The sequence below is a fragment of the Antechinus flavipes genome, chromosome 2, assembly GCF_016432865.1.
Source record: "Antechinus flavipes isolate AdamAnt ecotype Samford, QLD, Australia chromosome 2, AdamAnt_v2, whole genome shotgun sequence".
Taxonomy (NCBI): Eukaryota; Metazoa; Chordata; class Mammalia; order Dasyuromorphia; family Dasyuridae; genus Antechinus; species Antechinus flavipes.
The window spans coordinates 541,302,378-541,327,130 of record NC_067399.1 but is presented as its reverse complement, the minus strand read 5'-3'; the positions used below and the strand labels follow the sequence as shown (position 1 = coordinate 541,327,130).

The window sequence follows — 24,753 nt, the reverse complement described above, 5'->3', positions numbered from 1 at the left end:
TACTGGCTTTTTTTTTTGTAGCTAAAAATATGGAAACAAAGTAAATATCCATTTGGGCAATAGTTAGAAAAAAAATATGATACATGAATGTAATGGAATATTACCAAGAAATGACAAAAGGACACATCTGAGAAACCTGGGAAGGGTAGTATGAACTTATGCAAAAATAAAGTGGGAACCAGGAAATCAGTGTACAATGACCTCAGAACTCTAATCAATGCAAAGTCCAATATGATTCCAGATGATGGATAATAAAATATACCTCCTAATTCCTGAAAAAGATATGGACTAATGGTGCAGAATGAAATGTGCATTTTCATCAATGCATGCTGGTTTCTTTTGAATGACTACATTTGTTTATTATATCAGAAGGATTCTATTTGAAGGAAGGACAGTAATTTTTAAAAATTTCAATGAAACATCTTAAAAAATACACTGAAGAAAGAGAAGTTCAGAAACAAGCACAAACAAGGCAGTTTGGTTACTCCAGTGTTAAATTTAATATACACCTTAAAAAACCCAAACCATACACAATTTAAATTCACAGTTTCAGAGACAATTCTGCTTCACTTTATTATTGATTTCATAATTTTTAAAAACTATTGAAAAAGCCCCCAAAGTATTTTTAAAGCACCCATTTTAAGGGATAGGCTAGTAACAACACTCGTATGTGTTCATCAGAGCCAGGCAACATTTCTTTAGCACAGTTTTAGTCATCAATCCATATAGCTTTAAGGATTAGACAACTGGAGTTTTTTCCTTAATTAAGGCTGACCTCTTGAATCTTCCTTGCTCTTCTCCTAATATGAATTAATGAGGTATGACTGAATTAATCAGTGTACCACAATTACTGTTTATTACCAGTCATCATAGAGCTGAAAGAAGTCAGTAATGCTAAGTACTGTGCTGTGATCAGTGTCATAAATTTGAAATTTGCCAAAAGTCTCAGTATTCCCATACTAAGCTCTTTTTAACACTCAATAGTATTCCTTCCTTGTTCTATTGTCCCCATTGCCCTGGTGTTCTCTGCTACCAAAGTTTGCTCTCAAAAGGGGAACCAACCATTTGTTCACTTGTCATTTGTACACTTTGGTAAGATTTTCAATCTTGTCTCCTCTTCCAAGGTTGGCACTTACTTTAAAATTTGTCTCTAATTGTAGAATGAAAATTTTCTGCCTTTAAAGAAAATTCCAGGCATCAATAGAAGATGGATTTGAAGTAAGGAGTCTATCTAGTCTCCTAGAAACAAAATGAGCAATTACAACTTTCCTTGAAACTTTTAAACTAACCATGTGGCCATGAAGGTCTACTTACAGTGTAATTTGTTGAAATGTATGCTATCTATTTTACCATTTTGCCTTTTAACCGGAACTGTCCCTCTCAGGATTTCTCCCCTCTTCCTTCCCTCTCTTCCCTCACATTCAAACACATTATAATGGGTCTTGGTCCCATAAATTGGGAAATGCAAGTCTATCTTAAAATCTTTAAGGTGAATGAAAGGCACCAACAACCAGAGAGGGTGATGATTATTTTGGATTTATCTCCCATCTTGGGATGTTCTGATTGGTTTGGATGAACCAAATGTCAGGTCTGAGATGCTGTGAAGGAAGGAAATTATTCTAACAAGACTGCACAGTACATTGTCTCCGTGGTGCTGAGCCCAAGTTAGTTTTGAAATAAACAGAAATCCATCCAAAGAAAGATTGACAAGGAGAAAACAAATAATAGAGGGCAGATGGAAAATTCAAGGAGTGAGGTGGCGGGGGACAGAACGGAGGGATGGGGAGAGCAGAATTGTGTTATGTGCTGGAACTGAGGAGGAGGGGGAAGAGATGCTTCAGGGAGAATTATGTTTTCATAGGATGAACTGACTGGAATCTCATCCCTGAGGCCAAAAGATCACCATAGCAACAGTTAGGGTGTGTATAACCAATATCAGGGCCAATGCAAACCTCAGGCCTTTGCAGTGGAATGGGCTCAGAAGGGTTGGAGTGGGAAGGGGACAACATTTTAAAATAAGGTCTTCTGATTTTCCTGAAATTGCAAACTCCCTCTCTTCCCTTGCTCCCCAGTTTTCATGATCATCTCTGTAGAATTAAAGATTTATTTTTGATCAATTGTCGAAAATATGAATAATTAGTAACTCATTGTAAAACTCTTCCTTCTCCAACTAGACACCTGGAAAGAAATCCTTCCCTTTTTAGCAAATAACAAATCATAATCAGTTCACATCTGCTATCCACAGTCTGGCTAGAGTGAAAGAACCCCAGGATTCCAGCAGCTTAGAAAAACACATTCCCAGAAAGCTGAATTGGGGGATGGCTTATCTATATGATAGAAGGCAAAATGGTAGAGACAGTTAAGTGTGATTTTATTTCCCTATATCCCTTGTATCCAGGCTCCACCCAAACTAGCTATACTTACAATCACACAGTTCTGCAATTTCCCTGGCTCTCACATCAAAACCTACCTATTCTGTGTCTCAATTTCCTAAGAGATCTATTAATCTTTCCAAAGTGGCAACAAATTATCCTGTTAAAGTGATAAAAGTTTAAGGTATTTCCCTTTAAGCTCTCTTTTCTCAACTTACTATTTTGTAGGAATATATTACCTTTACCAGATGAAGATTTCATACACCATATGAAGGTATATGCCAAAGTATGGCTACCCCCTACCTACCTCTCTGCTAAGACACTAGATGGGTAAGGCTAAGTGATATGCCCAGAGTCACACAGTCAGTTTGTGCCAGAGGCAGAACCTTGCTTCCTGGCTCTGAGGATAGCTCTCTTTCCACTGCACCATACTGCCTCTCACATAATTTAAAAATATCTCTTTTATTATTTTTCCATTTTCAATCCTCACTGTAAAAATGTTGATAGCAAACAAATATTAGAAACCAATTTTATTTTTATAGAAAATCACATTTGATTGCATATATATGTTTGTATACATACATACATAAATGTCATTGTATTATATATATGTTTGTATACATAAATATACATACACATATGTTTTTAAACCACCAACTGGAAAAAATAGGGATATATTTTATTTAAATCAAATTGGGATACCTAATAGAAAGCAGGTAGTGATATTACATACAGCAACAAATGAAACTGCTATCCTGGCATCCAAGGGATTCTTCTTCATATAAAATGCCACATAGAGGTATATCAAAAATCAAATGCCCCACCAAATAAGACTACATTTGGATGTGTGATATTACTTAAGAATAAAATTCTTATTAAAAGCTTTCATTTAGGATATGTTTGTTCAAATTCCATGAAGCTATTTGCAGCATGTCAAATCCATCTCGTGACATGAGCAAGCCCATAGCTTGGTTTCTTTTCTTAAAAACAGTCAAAAGGCTGTGTTGTGTGGACATTGGCCAAATGAATCACCATGTAGAAACATTCACAAAGATGTTGCCCAATTATCAAGTCATTTTTTTTTTTTAACATTCAGTTCCTTGATTTAAAAGAAATATTCAGATGGAAATAAGTAGATAATCTTCTCTTGTGAGACTCCAAAAAACATAAAAAACAACAAAAACCTTTGTTTCTTATCCATTCATATCTTCCACAGAATAGGTGCTTCAGAAATGTTTGCTGAATGAATATATGAGTGAAGGTATTCTGGGAGGCAGTGGGGTGTGGTGGAAGGAACACTGGACCCAAAGTCAGAGGTTCAAAATCCAGCTCTTACAACACTTGTTAGATCGTAGGCAAATCATGACAATCTTGAGCTTTTGTTTCCTCATCTGTAAAATGAGAGGGGCTAGACTCTCTAAAGCCCCTTACAGCTATGAATCCTATAATTTTATAAATGAATGAATGAGTGCACCATTGCTGCAAAAGCTGTTTCTAGATAGTCAAGAAAATGGTTAAAAGTATTGAAGTTTTTGATGTCACATTCAGAAGTCTAAAGCCAAAATTTATAAATCAAAAACAATCCCCCCATTTCGTGAGAAACATCATTGTTCCTCTGTAACATTTCAAGTCAAAACAAGCCAACTGCCTGATGATTTATACCTCACACAACATATTTTTCCACCTTCCAAAGGCATTAGAAAGAGAGGATTTCTGCCAGAGGCAATTGTAAACATATTGCAGAGAGCCTAGACACCTTGTTTTTTAATACAGCAGGCTTCTTCCTTTGGCCCTTGCTAAGAAGTCAGCTTCCCAGAACTGCTAAGGACAGAGAGAACAGCAAAGTTATCCTGAAACTGACACTATCCTCCAAAATGTGACCAATTAAGAAGCACAAACGTTCTCTAGGAGCATCAGAAGATAATCAAAATCTCTGGTATCACTGCAATGTTCCAATCATTGCCCTTCCTTAGCTTCTAGCCCAAAGTTCTAAGTGGAGGTGTAGGAATTCATAGATAAGGAGGTACTAAGGCATATGGCAGAGGCTACCCTGCTGATCCAGGTAAGTTTATCTTTTTGATTCCAATGCTCGATTCCAGTAGTGCAAGAAAGAGGGAGAATTGCTGACACCTATAATGATCAGTAGTAGCAGATACAGGAGCATCATGAGAGTGAAGCGATGGTTAGAAATCCAAGAAGGCTGGCTTGAGACCCTAAGTTTAAAAAAAAAAAAAAAAGGGGAGGGGAGAGGAAAAGAAAAACATTTTTTTTATATCTAGGCAATATTTTTTGGCCAAAAGGACAACTGTGATAAATTCCACTTGCTAAGTGGGCCTCAAGGCTACACTTCTATGTGCTCCTTCACCCAGAGGAATCTAAGAGGCGTATTGGCATTCCCTGGCCCTGGAACTGCTTTCAACAGTACAGTTTCTAAATGTACAAAGACGGCAGTAGCAAAGACTTCATTCTTACCTTTTTTGACCCATCTTTCCTTAAGCAAACCCCTGGTTTAATTTTTTGAAACAAAGGATATCCCAGTATCTGCCAATCAATGTCTCTAGTTTTAAATGCTTACTTATAGATAAGCTTGAACCAGGGAAAATTTGCCTTGATTCCAAGAAATTGGTAACTACTGGGCTGCAGTGGACGACCAGGTATTCCTGCATTTCCAAGCTTTGGAAGAAATAGGAAGAAGGCAAGTATAGGTAGGAGATCACAATAATTTTCTAAGGGTAAAAGTCATGTGCTTTTAAAGCTGAATAATGAAGAGGCCTTCCCAAGCAGGATAGAGTAACTTGTGCTTCAGGAACTCCAAGTCTTTAAACTTCTTCCCAAATTGGCTTCTGTCATTCCCCATACCACACAGATATTTTTCAAATAAAATCTATTTGCTGCTCAATGAATTTAAAAAAAAATTTTTTTTTACCACACCTCAAGTAATCAATCTTCTTACCTCTTATGTTGTTTCTGAGAATAAACTAACAGATATTTTACTCGTAAAAGTTGATTGTTTGTAACCACAAAGTATTTAGGTGGGACATCTCCCCCTTCACTATGTTTGGCTCTCGCTCTTTTTCTATCTATTTCTTCAGAATCTGAAAAAGAAGAAAACAACAAAATGTGAAAATCCAAGAAAAACTTTATTGAAGGTAATACATAATAAGCAAACATGGATTCAGAAGTTTTGTTAGCCTCTAAAATCACAGTATGGTGCAGTAGTATATGAAGATGCCATTGGCAGGACTTAGAACTAAGTTGCAGGTATGGATAAGAAGCAGGAAGAGTTGAAAAAAGAAAAAAAGAAATGAGAGACACAAAGAATGATAAAAGAGATGGTTTCCAAGAAGTCTCAGAAGATTTGAATGAATTGATGTAAAACTGGGAAAACAGTATAACAATACTGTAAAAACAAATAATTTGGAAAGATGTTAAGAAGTCTGATTGAGAAAACAACCAAGAATCCAGAGGACTAATAAATCATGCTATCCATGAGAAGTGATGAATTATGCTACCTATTTCTTGACAGATAGATGATGGATTTAAGGAACAAAACTGGACATATTTTTGGGACATGGTCAATGGGAGAATTTGTTTTGACTATTATAAGGATTTTATTTCTCTTTCTGTCACTTTTTTTTTGCAATGAGGAAGGGTACAGACAAAGGGAAAAGAAAATAGATTTTTATTAGCTGAAAAATCAAAATTAAGTCATCAGGGAGAGAGAGAAAGTAGTCTAGAGATACAGCAAAAGAAACACATATAGGCACAATTATGGTTGGGGCCAAGGAAGATATAAAACAGGTAGGGAGGAAAAAACAGAAAGGGAGATAAGTCAGAAAAGAGCTAGAATGAATTAAAAATGGCAATGATATCATAAGCTGCCCAAAACTAAAACTTGATTTAAAAGAAGTATTTTCACTACTACTCTTCTCCAGCTGTTACCAAAAGTTTTGATTTAATCCTGTTTTTGTCTTTGACTAGCAAAAGGGCATTGGCATCTACTAGGATCTTAATAAATAGTTGTTAATTGATGTCTATAAAATTGACACTTTTATAGTATAGTCCAATGTGAAAATTTTTAGGATAGCTACTTATTTTCTGTCCTTGAAACAATTTCAACCTACTGATAGCACTGCAAAGCTAAAAGAAGATGTGGCTGCGTGAGTGTAGAGACTGAAATAATTGTTTTGATGTTTAACTGTCACGATTTGCAATTTCTCCAAGAATTATAAATGCAACTATTCCGTGCTGTATGGTTTGGGTGAGTGGTGTCAGACATGGGTCTGTTCTTTGGTATGCCAGTTGTTTTAGATTAAGGCAATGGAACAGACAGCATCTCTGGGTACTCTTTTCTCAGTGGACCCAACAGGCTCATTTGCAGAGAATAGGATGATTGTACTTTATCCATTACTGGTTTTGTAAAGCAATTTACTGACATATCATGGCTATGAAATCTTGAAGGAGAGCAATAGCATGGTTCACAAACACTCAAAGTGAAAGATGCAATTAGCCAATTACCATGGTAGATGACGCAGAGTTTAAATCCAATACATCTACCTGGCTTACTGTTCTTATAACTGAATTCCTTGTCTGAATCTGTTTCTTTTGCTATCTTTGGGACTCTTGAGCCATATTAGGTTTCCTGGCAATAGAGATCCTGAATTATAGCTCCACTGCTTCATATACCTACTTCTACATATTTACATATCTCCTGAGAAGCCTTCCCTAATCTATCCCAGGTCACAATGACATGTGAGACTCTTTGTACGAATAATTTGCTGGCTCATTCTATTCACTTTTTTCCTTATATTATGTCTTATCTCCTATTGAGGCTTTAAACTCTTTAATGGTAAGGAATATGTTATCTCTTTCTTTGTACCCTTCATTTCACCTGGCACTGTATCTTGCACATAGTAAGCATCCCATAAATACCTATAGACTCACTGAGAGACCTACTATGAGCTCTCCCATAGTCTGGATGTGGGCGAGCTTTGGCCCAAAGTCCCAGGCCCCAGCTTTGGTCAGTGCTGTCTGCTTACCCTTTTTCTTGGTTTGGCACTTGACATCAGGATGGTCGATAATCTCACACAGTGCCACACAACTTAAGATAGGACCCAAAAGACTGTGCTGCCATCCCATACCATGAGGACTGTAAAGAAGAGCCAGGCTTAAGTCACTGGTGAGATAGGTCCCTTCACCGAACAAAGATGTCTAGAAAGACAGAGTCAAACAAAAAAGAAACACATTCAATTGAATCAAAGTTAGAGGTGTAGGATACATCTTTCTCTAGAAGATAATTTAAAATGGTTTCTCACAAAAACTGCTAAGGCCCACATTTCCTAGCAAAAGAGTAAACTTACAGCATACCTGTTACAATCATATGGTTATTACTAAACATATTATAATTATTTATCAAAGTCCCATGAAGTTTTTACCAACAGAGTTGGTTAAATCAGGAAAGAGAAGCTAAATAATAAACCCTATCCCCAAATATACCAAATTAGCAATAAGAGCAGAATTAAAGTGAATGACTTAGCTACAATCATTAAAGCAGTGATCCAAGACAATTCCAAAGGACTAACGTGAAAAATGTTCTCCATTTCCAAAGAAAAAAGTTTGTTGGGGTTTTTTTTGGTCTGTTTTTTCTTTCACAATATGACTAATTTGGAAATGTATTTTACTTGACTTGCCCATGTATATTATCAAATTGCTTGCCTTCTCAATGAGGGGAAGGGGAGGCAAGGAAGAAGAAAATTTGGAACTCAAAAAAAATCTTTTTTTTTTTTTTTTTTGCTTTTTGCTGAGGCAATTGGGATTAAATGACTTGTCCTATGTCACAAGCTAGCAAGTATTAAGTGTCTGAAACCAGAATTGAACTCAAGTCCTCCTGACTTCAGGGCTGGTGCTCTATCCACTGCACCACCTAGCTGGCTGCCCCCTCAAAAAAATTTTTTTTAATCAAATGTTTAAAATTGTCTTTATATGTAATTTTTAAAAACCTTTTTTTTTAAAGAGTGGAATTAATGTCCTGTATTAGAAATTGTCTTTTCATCAGTGAGTTTTTCATGGACCTGAATCTTTTCCATTTGTTCAATAAAGCTTACAAGAAGAGTTAATTATGTCATAATTTTAACAATCACATTTCCTAATTTTGGAATTCAGAAGCTTCCCCATATTTCATGTACCCCAGCCAACATATTTTTTCCCAGTTATTGAAACAAATCTCTTTTTTCCTACAACCCCATCATCACACCATTGGGCTGTCTACCCTATGGCCACACCTATTACAAAACTGTAGAATCTTTTGCAAGACTGCTGTGCTCCAACACAGCTGTGACTGATCTGAAAACTTGTTACATCTGCCATGGAAATAATGTGATAGGTCAGAGCTAAAGATGGGCCTTCCTTTAAACAAATCTGATAAATGAAAATCCAGGTTTAAAGGAAAAAGAGGTTACAACGGAGTCTTTGCTCCACAAAAGGATTTACTTCAAAGAATATATGCCCTTAGTATATTTAAAGTAGGATTTAACTTCACTGGAGTCCAACTATTACATAAAACAGGGGCCACCTGGATTTTCAGTAGCAAAGCTACAAACTATGCATGAGACAACAGAGTAAACAAACTCTTCGTTCTCAATCTAAACGTACTTTACTAACATTAATTAGGTACAGCAGAGTTGTGGGGAAAAAAAGTTTCAAAGGAGATATGGAGTATTCTGGGCTGGCCTTTTGCAAAATACTTATGCATACTGGGTAACCTCAGGGGCATTGGAAGGCCTTCTCCCACTCCAGACCCAATAAAATACCTTATATAGCCCACCCATTAAGCTGATCTCCAGAAAATCATCTAACATGAACAGTCTTTCATTCCTGCAAAAAAAATAAAGCTTAAAATGTGAAAAATGCCTTAGGAAGAGTGAGGAAGAGGAGTGATTAAAATTTACAAATGAAAAAAGTTTATTATCTGGGCCTTTTCCCAAAGGACAGAGCAAGCTTCTTCCTCTAGAAGAGGGACAGATGGTTCCTCTGTGGAAGCAAAAAGGAGCTAGAACTCCAAACGGAAACAACATTGGCTTTCTTGACAATTTTCTTTAGAACTAGTCAAGATGGTAAAAGACCTTTCCTGGAAGATCTTGCCATGGTTTAAACCTATAATATTTTCAAATTCCCCTTAAAACCTTACCTTGTTTAAGTGGCAGTGTAAACCATTATGCAGGATGGAATGGAAGTTTTCCAGGCGGCTCCCATGGAATGCATAGATAAGATCCCTTTCTCCTTTGGTCTCATGAAATTTGGCATCCACTCGACCAGAATACACTATTTCAAACAGAAAGTCAGGTGCAGGGACAGTAGTGCCTGAAATTCCCATTAGTTCTTGGATCTTCACATACTTGAAAATATAAAGGAATTTTTGATGTTATTTGGGAAACTATCAAAATGTATTACAAAACAAATGATACCACAACTTCTCTTATTTTAAACTGTATTAGAATTTATACATAAGAACATGTTTTCATCACAATAAATACATCAACCTGAAAAAAAGAATCAAAAGCTACCATTTACAAGATTTCTTTTCTCTAATCACCTAATCTATCAGGAAGAAAATGAACTGAAGAAATATTAATAATGTATTATAATGTATAAAACTTTTAACTTTAAAAGGATTTTTTAAATCTATTACCTCATTTGATTTCAATGCTATTCTCTAAGGCAAAGCTTCTTTTTTTTTTTTTTTTTTGCTGAGGCAATTGGGGTTAAGTGACTTGCTCAGGGTCATACAGCTAGACAGTGTCTGAGACCAGATTTGAACTCAGGTCCTCCTGACTTCAGGGCTGGTGCTCTATCCACTGCACCACCTAGCTGCCCCAGCAAAGCTTCTTAAAATATAGGTCATGACTCCATAAGGATCTCATATCTGAATGGGGGGGGCTTTGAAAGTATGTAATAAGTATGAAAAGTTACCTTTGTCACAAATATTGTCAAAAGAGGATGAAGGGAAGGGTGAAATATCTTAAGATATCTCTAACCACCTTGTAAGATAAGAAACTGTCTAAATAACAAAAGTTACAATAAATAATATTTCATAATATTATTATTAATAAAGAACATTTTGCACATGTGGGTCCTTTTCCCTTTGTTATGATCTCTTTGGGATATAAGCCTAGTAGAGGCTGGATCAAAGGGTATGCACAGTTTGATAGCCCTTTAGGCATAGATACAAATTGCTCTCCAAAATGGTTGGATCAGTTCACATCTCCATAAACAATGTATTAATGTCCCCTCCAATATTTATCTGAGAGGTATGAAGGAATACCTCAGTGTTGTCTTAACTTGCATTTCTATAATCAATAGTGATCTAGAGCATTTTTTCATGTGACTAGAAATGGCTTCAATTTCTTCATCTAAAAATATGAACAGTTATCAATTGGAGAATGGCTTGCATTCTTATAAATCTGAGTCAAATCTCTATGTGTTTTAGGAATGAGGCCTTTATCAGAAACCTTGAGTGTAAACATTTCATCCCAGTTTTGTGCTTCCCTTCTAATCTTGGCTGCATTAGTTTTGTTTGTATAAAAACTTTTTAATCTAATATGATCGAAATTATCCATTTCACATTTCATAATGTTCTCTAATTCTTTGGCCATGAATTCTTTCTTCTTCCCTTCTTAACAGATCTGAGAGGTAGACTATCCCTTGTTTTCCTAATCTGCTTAAAGTATCTATCATCCTTTATGTCTAAATCATAAACCCATTTCAACCTTATCTTGTTAGATGTTGGTCAATGCCTAGTTTCTACCTTACTATTTTCTAATTTTCCCAGCAATTTTTGTCAGATAGTGAGTTCTTATCTCAGAAGCTGGAGTTTTGGGGTTTATCAAACACTTGATCACTATCATCATTAATTATTGTGTCTTGTGAATGTAATCTATTCCACAGATCCACAATTCTATTTCTTAGCCAATACCAAAGGGTGTGATGACTGCTCTTCTATGTTTTAGGTAAGGTATAACTAGGCCAAAAAGGTGGGATTTTAGTTAAAACTTGAAGGAAGCCAACTCAAACTGGGAGATATAATATCTTAAGTGAGGAACAACAAGAAAACCAGTGTCACTAGATCACACAGCATATTAAAGGTTGGTATAAGACGTACGAACACTGGAGAGACTAAGGGAGGCCTGATTATAAAAGGCTATGAACACCAAACAGACGATTTTATAGTTGTTCCTGGAAATGACAGGGAGCCACCAAAGTTTACTGAATGGGAGGAAGACATGGTACTTCTCTAAAGTCTAGAAGACTACATATAGAATCAGGAAATCTAATGTCTTAGTCTTTTAATCCCATTTCTAACACTAATTAGTAGTGTACCTCACATACATCCCTTACCCTCTATAAGCCTCAGTTTTTTTTACCTATAAAATGAAAGAATTGAATGGAATGATCTTTAAGTTCCCTTTCAGCTCTAGAAATTTGTCATTTTAAACACTAAAATCTTACCTCTGTTTTCCCTATGCTGTGTAGTGTAAGAATCTTTGATGATAAAATCCAGCTCACCAGATTCCATGCCTTGTTATCTTTGTCATCTGCAGACTGGAGAAGTTCCTTCAAGTTCGGTAGCATACTGACATCTGCAAGCTAAAGAAAAAAAGGGTTATTCTTTTTAAGTAATATTGCTCGTGAAACATGACAACAGGGAGACCTCTAGCGGCAATTAAACAAAATTCCATTTCTCATGTCAAAATTATTTTCCCCAAAAGAGTGAAAAATATCAGTAGTTTTCAATCCCTTTTACTAGGCTAGAGTCCAAATTCCTTAACCTGGAAAAACTCAAATCTCTCTCCCAATTCTTCTCCCACCATTTCCCCAGATCTTGCCTCTACTCTAGACAGAACACTCTTGTCTCCCACATACATACCTTGTGTTTTTCCAACCCTGTCTGTTCAGACTGTTCCCACCTCTCACTGAAGACCCATCAAGGTCAAGCCCAAATTCCACCTCCACCATGAAGTTTCTTTGACTACTTTTCACCCCAAGGTCTCAGTGATCTCTTTTCTAAATTCCTTTATACTTATTTCTGTAATACTTGACACTAATAGACAATGTGATATGGAGTGGGAAAGTATTGGATTTGAAGCCAGAAGACTTGGATTCAAATACTACCTACCTCTCTATCATTTATTACTACTGGTACAGTAGAAGTAAACCACAACCTTTTGGAGCCTCAGTTTCCTCATCTGTGAAATGAGGGAATTGACCTAAGTAACTTCTACGGTACCCTGATCCTATTATTATCTTGATCACATGTTGCATTGTATTGTTTAATATTTTTCTATTCCTGTTGTTATTCTCTATTAAGTTTCTTGAAACCAATAACTATGTCTTATGCATTTACATTCCGTTAATACTTTACATGTATATGATCAGTAAATATTTACCTATTGATTCTATTCTACTTTTTCAGCAAGTTAATTTTGTTAAGAAATAAAATTTTCTTAGGTGTCTAATATTGAAAACTATGAACATTTTAGAATTTGTCATTTATATTCCTATCTTACAGCTCTATTGTGAAGTTTCATAATTCTTTAAGTGTTACAATAAATATAATATTATTTTAATTAAACTTTGGAAACAGGAAATCTAACAGCATGTTTAATAAACAAAGTCCTATGTTAGACTACATGAGGACAGAAACAGAATGACGCCTGCCCCTGTCTTTGCGAAATTCACAATCTTAAGACTATTGAATAAACAGAAATTTTATATGCACACAAATATGTCTAATTCACTCTCCTCAAAATATAACTTACATGCCTTTGCTCACTGTGCTTCTCCTCACCTGAAATGCTTCCTTCCTTCCTTCCATCTGACCAAATCCTTTTCATCTTTCAAAGTCCAATTCAAATCCCATCTTCTCTGTGAAGAATTCCGTAAGCATCCCATCCTCATTGATCTCTCCTTCTCCAAAACTCCTTTAGCACTTGCCTGTAGTACTCATTTCACACTCAGCATATATTACTTAGTGTTGGTAGACATATCTCCCAACTTGATCATAAGTACTTTTTGAAAAGTCCCCAGACTGCCTTATAATTTTGTGTTAACTATAGCATGTAGTTAGTGTTCTACCTATAGTAGACACTTGATAAATAATTGAATATTAATCAATATAAAGAGGTGAGTGAATCATGAAAACATATTGCCAAAATACAAATAACAAAAACATAACCAAGAATTGTATCAAACAGATCAGAGATAGGCTTTCAAAGAGAGTGAGAGTTCTGAATAGTTTTGAAAGGAAGGACTTAATGTGATGAAAAAAAGTCAGAAGAATCATATCATCCATCACTCACCATCTCTCTACTTCCACCATCATAGCCTCTTCAGAATACAACTTTGGGATCAAAGCCTCACCCCTGACTGTCTTCATCTTATGCAAGAAGATTCAGAGATGAGAGTGACTTTATCACAGAACAAGGAATCTTGCTTTAGAAACTACAGGAAAATCTCTTGATCTGTGGTTTTATAATATGAGGTTTCTAGTATTTGTGGTGAGTACCATGTAGCTAATGCTTCAGGCTGCCAAGAACAAAATTGTTATAAACATACTGCCCGATCCATCCATCTTATTTATATCTTATAGTTCCCAATGTCTGCCAGCAAATATATGAGTTAGTATTTTGGTTAATCATTTATGGTCTTGTCTTGTATTAATTTAATCAAGAAAATGTACCAATAAAAGATGCATTAAATCTCTCCTTAATATTTTGTTTGCAGTTTGGTTCCTCAATGAAAAGCTTCCTCTGCCTTCCATGGGGTAAAGTATGTTAATCACAGGATCTCTAGAACAAGAACAGGGAAGTCTCCAATATACGAAACAAGCAAATTTTAAGCACATATTAAATTTTTCCCTTTCATATAAAAGTCTGGTAGCATTTAGATCTATACTGTTTTACTCTCGGGTTAATCGGATTTTCCTTATCCACTACAGGTCTATTTGATAAAACAAATATTTACTAAATGATGACTAAATATTATGTAAGGTGATCAGTACCCATTCCTTCCAAAACAATTTAGTAGGAGTGTAAGACATACACAAATAACTATGAATAGAGTAAGAATGTGATATGTGACATAATAAAAGTACAAAGAACTATTAAGATTTAAGATGAAAGAGCAATTCTATTAGGGGTAGCTTGGGCTGGGGATAGTAAAAGATAAGGGAAAACTTCATGAGAAGATGGCATTTAAGTTCAGCTTTAAATAGTTAGTAAAATTTCATTATGTGAAAATAGAACCCAAAGGAGTCTTTTTGATAGTATTTTTCAGGAAGGATGGAAAAGCAGTAGGGAAGATATTTGGTAGAGAGAAGGACCTTATGGCATCCCAAAATATCAAATGAAAATAATGAAACTGCCATGGGAAATATTTCCAGTGCTAACTGGATAAACTGATTGCTAGGTTCAAGACAACAACAAAAAAATTTAAGAGCAGATGATTCTCAAAATAGGGAAATTGTTTCAATTAACCTGTATGATAGTACAATCATATCACAAATCACATGCTAGTTAGACACATGCCTAAGAAACAGAGAAATGATATGTGTAATAGTTCTGAGACACATGAATGACACATTAGAGGACAACACAATGAAGACAGCAAAGTACAGAATAATGCTATAGTACAAAGGATATAAAGGCAAAGATAGGAAAGGATGAGAGTAAATGAGAAGTGTTTACTTGTGATAAATGGAATCCAACAAATATTTACTAAGTACCTACTAGGTGTTTAGTATTAGGCACTATGTAGTAGGCACAACGCTCAATCTGAAGATTATATAAAGACAATCTAACACTTAGGGCAAGTCAGGCAAAAAATGAATTAACCTTGTCAGATTTAAATCATAGTTCAAGACAATAATAAACATTACTAAGGAATTGATACAATCAACTTTGAAACGAATGATGTGAACAAGAAGGATTTTAGAAAGATAAATCATTTTAGGGAGACTATAGAAGAATGTAATTTGACCTGAGTCCTTAAGAATAAGTAGAATTTTAATTGAGTGAGAGGACAGGAGAGGATATTTGAGGTAGGACTGGGTTTGGGGTTAAGAAGATTTAAGTTCAAATCCCACCTCTGGCAATTATTAATTAAATGACCATAACATCCTACAAAATGGAGATTAAATAATGGCACTTACCTCCAAGGACTATTATGTTTTATCTGGCTTTTCTGCACCACCATCACTACTTCCCGTCTATATCACCAAACTTTTTGAAAAATATGCTTTTATTAGATGCCTCCATTTCTCCCTATTCTCTGCTCACCTTCTTGTGATAAGATTTTTGCCCTAACTATTCTACTGAAACTATTCTCTTTAAAGATACCAAAGACATTTTAGTCACCAAACTCAATAGCCTTTTTAAAGACCTTATCCTTGAATTCTCCACATGTTCTGACTGTGGATCAGGTCTTCTCAAACTTTTTCTATCCACTACCCCTTTTTGCCTAAGAAAATTTTGCATTCCAAGGCAATCCCAATAAACTAGATAGAAAACATCTGCATCCAGAAAAAGAACTATGGAGATTGAATCAACACATGCTATGTTTACTTCTTTTTTTCTGGTTTTTTTTTTTTCCTCTCTCTTGGTTTTCCCCTTTTGTTCTGATTTTTCTCCCTCAACATGATTCATAAAGAAATCCGTTTTTAAAAAAATAAAATAACCCAACGCACAAAAAGAAATTTTTTATATGATCCTGGATATACAGTGTATAAAATAGGTATACAAGTCAATAATTTACTAATAAATTGTAATTTCACAGCCCCCACATGGGATAGAGACCCACAGCTTAAGAAGCTTTGCTTATAGATCAAAACTTTTCTTCCTTATGCTGTCTTCTCTTGGTTCACAAATAACCATTCTCTTCTGGTTTTTTACCTCTCTAACTTACTCATTTTCTAATTCTTCATTTTCTTTTTGACCCTTAATATGGAAAATCTGAGCAAGAAAATTAAATTCAGTATTGTTGATACCTTTAACTAGAAACACCTAGAGAAAGTTATAAAATCAAAACTCAAAACATAGATTTGATGATTATGCCTAGAGATTTAAAGCAAATCCAGTATATAAAAATTATAGTTAACAAAAATTAGATTATTTACTTTACAAAATTTCACAATTCACCACGCTATTCAACCAGAAGAAGGAAATATATACAATGAATACTAGGAGGAAATGAATACAAATGGGGACATACAGATGATCATAGACTGAATCTGGAAGAGGTATTAAAGACTTGGTCAGAGAAAAAAAGAAAATGGTAAGAGACAAAGAAATACCATTCTAAGAATCAAAAAAAAAAAAAAAACCAAAAAAAAAAAACCAGGGTTTTCCTCTGTGGCCTAAAAGGACCAAGGAAAAGAAGTACTACCATAAAGCAAAACCCTAAAAGGCCTTAATAGTCAAAACAAAGTCTCTGAAATATAGAATTCTAGATTTGAAAAAGATCATTTAGCTTGGCAGTTCTTAAATCTTTTTTGTTTTATGGACCTTTTCAGTAGTCTGTTGAAGTCTATAGATTTCTCAGGATAATGTTTATAAATGCATAAAAAGATATATGATTACAAAGGAAATCAACTGTGGTGAAGTACAGTTATAATATTTTTCTTTAAAGTAAACTCAGACTTCAAGTCCTGATCAACAATTCTGATAGACATGGCTCTTTCCAACAATGAGATGATTGATGCCAATTCCAATGATCTTGTGATGAAGAGAGTCATCTACACCCAGAAAGGGGACTGTGGGAATCGAGTGTGGATCACAACATAGCATTCTCACTCTTTTTGTTGTTGTTCGCTTGCATTTTGTTTTCTTACTCATTTATTTTCTTTTTTAAATATGATTTTTCTTGTGCAACAAGAGCACAATGTAAATGTTTATACATATTGGATTTAACATATATTTTAACATGTTTAATATATATTGGATTGCTTGCCATCTAGGAGAAGTGGTAGGGGAAAGGAGGAGAAAAATCTGAAACACAAGGCTATGCAAGGATCAATGTTGTCAAATTATCAGTGCATAAGTTTTGAAAATAAAAAGTTTTAAAAATTAAAAAAAGAAAAAAATTTAAAATATTAAAAAAAATAAAAAGAAAGCCTGATCAAGTCCAATTCCTTCATTTTAGAATTAAAGATGCCAAAGTTTTGAGATAAGCAATTATGGGCCTTTCCCAAAGCTACACAAATAGCATATAATCAAGATTAGAACCCAGATAATTTGACCACTAATCTAGTCCTCTGTCAGCTATAACAACTTTGTGGTATAATTGCTGACTAAATTTAAAAAAACAAATTTTCATTTGGGAATCTGCTGCCTACAACCCAGTCTAGAGGCTAAATAGGAGACCACGAGGCCTATCCCTGCCTTTCTGTCAAGTACAGTTTCTAAAACCTAAAAAATGAATTGCATATTCCTATTGTCCTTCACAAAAAAAGTTAAGAGGCTTTATGATGTATCATAGAATAGGAAACTTGAAAATTCTCAAAAGAGTAGCTTAAGCTAATAAAAACCACAGTACACTCTGTATTGTATAGCTAATTAGCATCAAGAAAGAATTCTTCCATTTCCTAAGAAGTCAGTAGAGAAAGGCACAATGACTAAAAGAGTCACTATGAAAAAAAGGCAAATTTAGGAACTCCAAAAGCACAGTTCATAGAAAGACAGAAACAGGACCAAAAAAAGATTATGTCCAATTCAATTAGATTTCACAAGTATTTGCAGCAAAGTGCAGCGTACCTTTCAGTACCCTGGGTATGACCATTATGGGCAAATGTAGCACCACCATACAGTTCCAAATGGTGCCACTCTCTCAACTGAACTCTTCCAAAGGAAAAGTGCAAGGTCCTGAAGAATGTGTTTCCATTTCTTAAGTCTTCTCCAAGCAAATGCTTAAAGAGCTGGACATCCAAGGACAAACGAGGACTGCCCCCAAACAGCAGAATTTGCCCCCAACAGCACGTGAAGTCTCCCCCTCCCCCCAGCTTCACTTTCACATGCTAGAGTCCTAGCCCTCTGAAAGTCAGATCGTCTCCCTTTCTGTGGATGACACCATGGCATACGGCTTCTATAGGGCACAGCCTGAGGATCTGGAAAGTACTCTTTTCTTGGAGTCACTCTAGGTAAATGTGGTCTTGGCACAATTTCAAATCCTCCACTCCTAACTAAATCTCCAAGCTCCTGATTTTCCATGTGTCTGAACTTCTGTGTTCTCCAGGTTTGGAGATTCATTCTGCCCAATTCAAAATCACTTCTTAGATCTTCTGCCATTGCCCCCATAGTGAGATGCACTTTCTGAACTTCAGTCTCTTATCTATAAAATGAGCATAGCAACTGAAGTACCTATAGGTTACAGGCTATAAGGATTGTTGAGAACTTTATATTTAAGTATGTAAAGTACTTTGTAAGTCTTAAAATGTCAATTATTATTATTATCCAAAAGCTCAGGACCAAATGGGACTTTGGACGAACTGGAACCAAGGATAAATCATGTCTAAAAGGGTTTCTTGGATATTTTGAAACTTGAAATTTGTGCTTTCCCTCAAAGTGATTCTCCACTCTTAAGCCAAACTAAAAGAATAATGTGAACTATATGTAGAATCCTTCAATTATATGTATCTGTATACTAAAAATTCCTACACACATGTAGTATAATGCCTTAGCTGTGCACCTAAATACCTGTTTATAATGAACAAGGACAAAGTGGGATGTGATGTCCCTACTAGGAAAAGAGTGGCAATAAAGTGGACATAAAGCTTCACCAGCAGATGAGATAAGAGTTTTGGACCTATATGCATTCCTGGCCCTTACATACATTTATAATACTATAACAATGCATATGTCTGGAATGATGTTCTTAAGAAACTACAAGATTCTGAAATGCTATTGAAATTGCTTTACATACACTATTTTACTTGAACTGCACAATAATCTTGAGACAGATTTTGAGTATTATATCTTTATTTTATAGATGAGAAATTGAGGCTCAGAGATTGGCCAGGGTCAATCAAATTAACAAATATTTATTGCGTACTTGATGTGTGTTAGGCCTTATGATAAGTGCTGGGGGTACAAATAGATTGAATATAATGCCTACTCAAAGAGCTTACTGTCTAATGGGAAAAACACAAGAGACACAGTGTCCCAAAAGGCATAGTGCAATGTTAAGCATTTTAAATTTCCCAATTGCCCCAAACTTACCAACAACAACAAAAAACAACAACAAAAACAATCCATCATTTGAAAGTTTGATCATTTTAATTTCTTTTATATTTAATTTTATAGATTCTGAAAAAATTCTAAGGATAGCCAGTTATTATGCTTTGCATGTATGACAGTATTTATATGAAACTTTCTATGACAGGTAGATTGGTAGAGGTGGTCCTTTTGCTTGGTCATCTTAGTCACTTGATCTATTAGACTATTTCTTATGGGGTCATGTCAAAACTATTGTATATGCATCAAAATCTTTTTCTTTGGATGTTCTTAAGGCTAAGATTGCAAATTCAATCTTTTTTAGTTACTGAGCAGCAATCGATAAAAGTTTTTACAAAAGTAGGAAATCAATATGAGCAATGAACAGCATAAATGGTGATTATGTACAATTTTAATATGAAACATTTCAACTTTTAAGTTAAATAAACTTTCAAAAATTTTATAAATACTTTTGTAGTTACTAAAGTTTAAAACTGCATTAAAACTTCTGGGCTACCCTGTATAAACTTATTCAGAATAAATGTAGGGAAAATAAATACAAATATAATACAAAGAGTTAAAGAAGAGATCATTTGAGAAGGAGGTCAGTAACTAGGCAGCTGGAGGACAGGAAAAGCTTCATGTGGTGCTTGAGCTGTGTCTTGAAGGAAATGAGGAAGTACATTCCATGCACAGGGAACAAAATATGTACAGGCCTAGAGATGCACACAGCTAGTAAGTATTAGAGACAGTATTCAAACACAGGACTACCTATCTATGTCAAACTACCTTCTAAATCATCAAAGAAAGATTATGTTAAACATGACTTTAATGCTTATAAACAATTCCTGTACATTATTTTCTATTTATCTGAATTGCTGATTAAGAACTTCTTATTTCATGACTAAATAGAAAGCATTTACTATACCATGTGTTTTTTTTTTAATTCTTTACTAAGTAATTTGCAGTATGTAATGTGTCATTAACAACCTAAAACATCTAAGTATAAGCTACAACAGTAGATCCTGAAAGGAAAATATATTTATCTCAAGGAAATTATCCAAAGCATGGGCCTCGAATTTGGGGACCAGATTATTTACCAATGTAGGATGGGAGCTGAAGTAAGCCTCTTTCCCCTTACATAGCCTACCAGGGCAATTGCACTTGGCCCACAGCCCAGGATGGTACAGAGGCAAGCAGACTATAACTATAACAAGCTTTAAACTTTCCTTAAGAGAAGAGAGAATAACAAAAGGTGAAGATAGCAAATGTTGGATGGACTATGGGAAGACAAAACACATCAATGAACTATTTTTAAAAGATATGAATTGGTTTAACCTCTTTATAAAACTATTCAGAATTATCATTTTTAAAAAGTGACTAACAGACATACCATTTGATCCAAAGATACTACTGCTAAATATACACCGCAAGGAAGTCAAGTCAGAATAAGGGAAAAGTTGTATGTACAACAAGTCAGAGTAGCATATTTTGTATCAGAAAACAACCAATCACAAGCATTTATTATGAGACTGCTTTGTGCTTGGGATACAAAAACAAAAATGAAACAGTCCCTGCTTTCAAGCAGCTCACATTTTATTCAGATAGACATCATATACATATATAAATAACTATTATATGTATAATATAAAAAAATACAAGATATTTTACAGAGCATTTGGGTGGAAGACACATAGAAGCTCACGAATTGGAAAATAATTAAATAAATTGTAATGTATGAATATAATGGATTATTGTGCTTTAAGAAATGATGATACAAAGAATTCAGAGAATTGATAAGATTCATGAACTGATGTGGATCAAAGTAAGCAGACAGAATAATTTTACATAGTGATCACAACAATGGAGGGGAAAAAACACTGAAAAATTTCAGAACTATGATTAATTGGCTTTTCTGGATCACTGATTTAAGAGTTTGAAGGAATCCCAGAAGCCATTTAGTTCAACACTTTCATTTTATGGTTATGGAAAATAGAGAAGTTAAATAATGGACTCACAGTTACACGTATACTAAGTGAAATAGGCGTAGAAAGAGACATGTTTTCAGACATGGTAAATGAGTTTGTTTTGCTTAGCTACTTGTTAAAAAAGGAGGGTTTTAGAAGAGGAGAGAAATCATTGGGAAGTAACAGTGATATTTAAAAATAATTAAATAAAACACTTAAAAAGAAAAAATGAGACAAGTGGTTGAGAAGAACTCACCAGGGCCTCAAAGTCCTTGTTGTCTTGGCTAACATAGGAGGCTGGGAATGGCCTCAGCACAGAGTCCCGCTTGTAGCTCTGCAGGGCAGAGGCAAAGAAGCTGCACTGGAGATCTGCGGCCAGCACATCCCTCTGGGCTGCTTCCCTGGCCGCCTCGAGGCTGAAGGGCTGCATCCCCTCTCTGAGGTGGAGGTACTGTGGGGAGATGAAATCCTGGATCGGGATGTGGGTATGCTGGGGCAGAAAAGAAGAATCCTACAAGGTGGGTTCAGGGAAGTGGAAATAAGAAGCAAAGCCGGAATGGGGTATTTGTATGCTCTAAGGAAGGTTTCCCAAATTACTCACTGGATATTTGGAGCTTTCATATGTGACTTGTTAGAAAATGAATGCCCCCTTGCAACAAAGAACAGAATTTTTTTTTTGCATTTATAAAAATAACTATTAGTATTAAAAGTATCCTTTTTTATATTCTACTCCCCTCCCCTTTATGTCCTAGATAGCTGCTTAGTTTGGCTACCCTGGCCTTACTTTTAACATGAAATATTCAGAGAAAGAAAAAAGGAGAGATCAGTAGGAAAAAGGAAGAATGAGCCTGAATCAGGGAAATCAGAACCCTCTGAATCAGGGAAAGGGAAAACTAAGAAAGCAGGAGGTTCTGGAAGTGTTTGAAGAACAGAAGGGGGAAGTGAAATAAGTCAAAGGTGCCTCTAGGAGTAGGTAATGACCATCTTTTCTAAACCAAAAATTAGAACACTGATATGAGAAATCTTTCTCTTTTAGCTATTCCTTCCCCTCCACCCATTTGCCAATATGTTAAAATATCCAAAAATCCAGCACAGAATGTGAGAGAGGACTGGGGAGTAACTCAGGTGGAAAGGCTTGGGGCATATCTCAGTTCAGTAAGATTGGGGGGGGGGGGAGGCTGAAGTAATAAGTTAAAGAGGAAATAGGGTCACTTGGGAGAAGAAATTCAAAAAATCAAGCGGCCCTCGGGGTACTTGCCAGGGTGCTGGCCAGTCACTAGGATGGAAGAAGCTGGGAAGCTGTCCCCATCGAGACACTGGGATGGAGGAGTACGTACAGACGGATGGGCAAGGTCAGGGAAGTTAGGGACAGGTGAAGGAGAACCAGGCAGAATGAAGCAAAAGATCAAGACCAGCTCCTGGCACCTGGACGGGGAAGTGTGCAGAGGATCACCATTGGGAGCTGGGACTGGGGGGGAGGATCCCAAGGCTTGGAGAGTCAAGTGTCAGGGGGGCGGCCCCAGAGACCTTAGTGGGGGGAGTATGTAGAGTGAACCCCACTTAGGGCGCCGAGATGGACAACTTTCTAAGTCTGGCGGAGGGGAGGAAGTGTCAGAGTGCGAGCTCGGGGCATCGGCACTGGGGGTTTCTATGTGGGATCCCCATCGGGAGTGCTGGGAGGGGGACAACAAAGGGCAAGGGAGACAGGGATATCTGAGAAGAGTGGAAGAGCAGGGGTCTGGGGAAGTGGCTCAGCACATCGGGACAGAGAGATGTAGGGGAGACATTTCCCTGGCTGGGAGAGGGGATGTCGCTGGGATGGACAGCGGCTCGGGCTGAGTGGACAATGGACAGGGGCCTGGGGAACCTTTGTGAGGAAGGCGGCTCGGGTCACCAGACCGGAAGGGTGTGTGTGTGAAGGGTCTCCATGGCTGGCGCTGGGACATGGAGTGCAGAGGTCGGGTCCGGAGGGCAATCAGTGCAGGGCCCTTCCGCTAGGGGGAACCTTCGGAGGGCACGGCCTAGGCCTTCCCCAGGGGCCACTGGGCCGCCCCGCAGCTGTCAGGAAAAACGGCAGGAGACAGAAAGGGGGAAGGTGATTTTCCCCAAACCCGTTAGCACCGCCGAACCTCCGCTACCGAGCCCACGCGCTTTATCAGCTCTCCGCCCGCCCTGCCTGGCCCGGCCCGCCCGGCGGGTCCAGCTAGCTCAGCCGCCGAGCCTCCCGGGCCGCCCCGACCTGTCGCGGCCACCGCTGCCACCGCCGCCGAGGGCCCAGAGCGAGGCTGCCCGCCACTCCGCCTGCGTGCAAGTGTGCGCGCGCAGTGCCCGTCACCGCCCACCGGCCCCGGCCCGAGCCCAGCCGAGCGCGGCCGAGCCCAGCCGAGCTCTCTCGGTTCTTTCTCCCTCCCCAGCCAAACCCCTCCAAAGACCCTGTCAATGCAGGCCCCACCCCCAGGAACTGCCTCCACTGACCGCCCCGCCCCTGTTTAATGACTATTTATTAGGCGCTTACAGGAGATAGGAAGATAGTTCCTGACCTTTGGGCACTTAAATTCCGAAAAGAGAAATGAAATCCACACGGTGTCCCCAAAGACATTTACGCTGCACTAATACTTTTGGTACACCTGGTCTCTCCTTCCTAAGTAAATACAAATGCTGGGGGGGCGGGGCGGGGCGGAGCAAAGAGTTGAAGGGGCGGAAAATCAGGAAAGATTCTTCCCTGCAGGAGGTGGCGCTTAATGTTTACTGGATTGCATCTCCACCATTTAGTACACTGTAGGCACTTAATAAATGTTTATTGAGTTATTGAGTTGAATCCATGCTCTACTCAAATCCTCCCCCTTGCCCAGTCCCACCACGAAGCCACCCCTTTCTCCTCTCCTCCCAAATATCGTTCTGGGGATATCTTAAAAATCAGAATAATGCGAAGGCATGTACAGCTCCTCCCTTCCACTCCCCCATCCCCACATACACACACAGCCGGAGTTCACAACCAACCGTCCTTTTCCTTGGATTTGACTTAATTCCTCAAACATTTATTAAGCCCAGGCATATAGGTGGCTATACTGATCCTAGAGATTCTAAAACAAACCCGATAGATGGGACCTTCAAGGCGCTTGTTTTCCGTGGCGCGAATACCCCTCCATAGAAGTA

General features: G+C 37.1%; 1 protein-coding gene across 5 annotated transcripts; it reads right to left on the bottom strand.

Moving 5' to 3' along the window:
* Positions 1-476: 476 nt before the first annotated feature.
* PARP16 (poly(ADP-ribose) polymerase family member 16) lies at positions 477-24,204 on the bottom strand. 5 transcript variants are annotated; one of them, XM_051980854.1, is made up of 7 exons: positions 24,138-24,204; positions 21,854-23,655; positions 11,877-12,014; positions 9,559-9,765; positions 7,412-7,583; positions 5,326-5,467; positions 477-4,585 (listed from the first exon to the last, which is right to left on the bottom strand). In XM_051980854.1, the coding sequence occupies exons 2-7, from the start codon at positions 22,025-22,027 to the stop codon at positions 4,441-4,443; spliced, it is 978 nt and encodes a 325-aa protein (XP_051836814.1). In that variant the 5' UTR covers positions 22,028-23,655; positions 24,138-24,204; the 3' UTR covers positions 477-4,440. The 5 variants fall into 5 exon arrangements, with proteins under 5 accessions (XP_051836814.1, XP_051836816.1, XP_051836817.1 ...); XM_051980856.1 differs by lacking the exon at positions 24,138-24,204 and having other exon boundaries at positions 21,854-22,048; positions 23,465-24,090; XM_051980857.1 differs by lacking the exon at positions 24,138-24,204 and adding an exon at positions 23,727-24,090 and having other exon boundaries at positions 21,854-22,048.
* Positions 24,205-24,753: the final 549 nt, after the last annotated feature.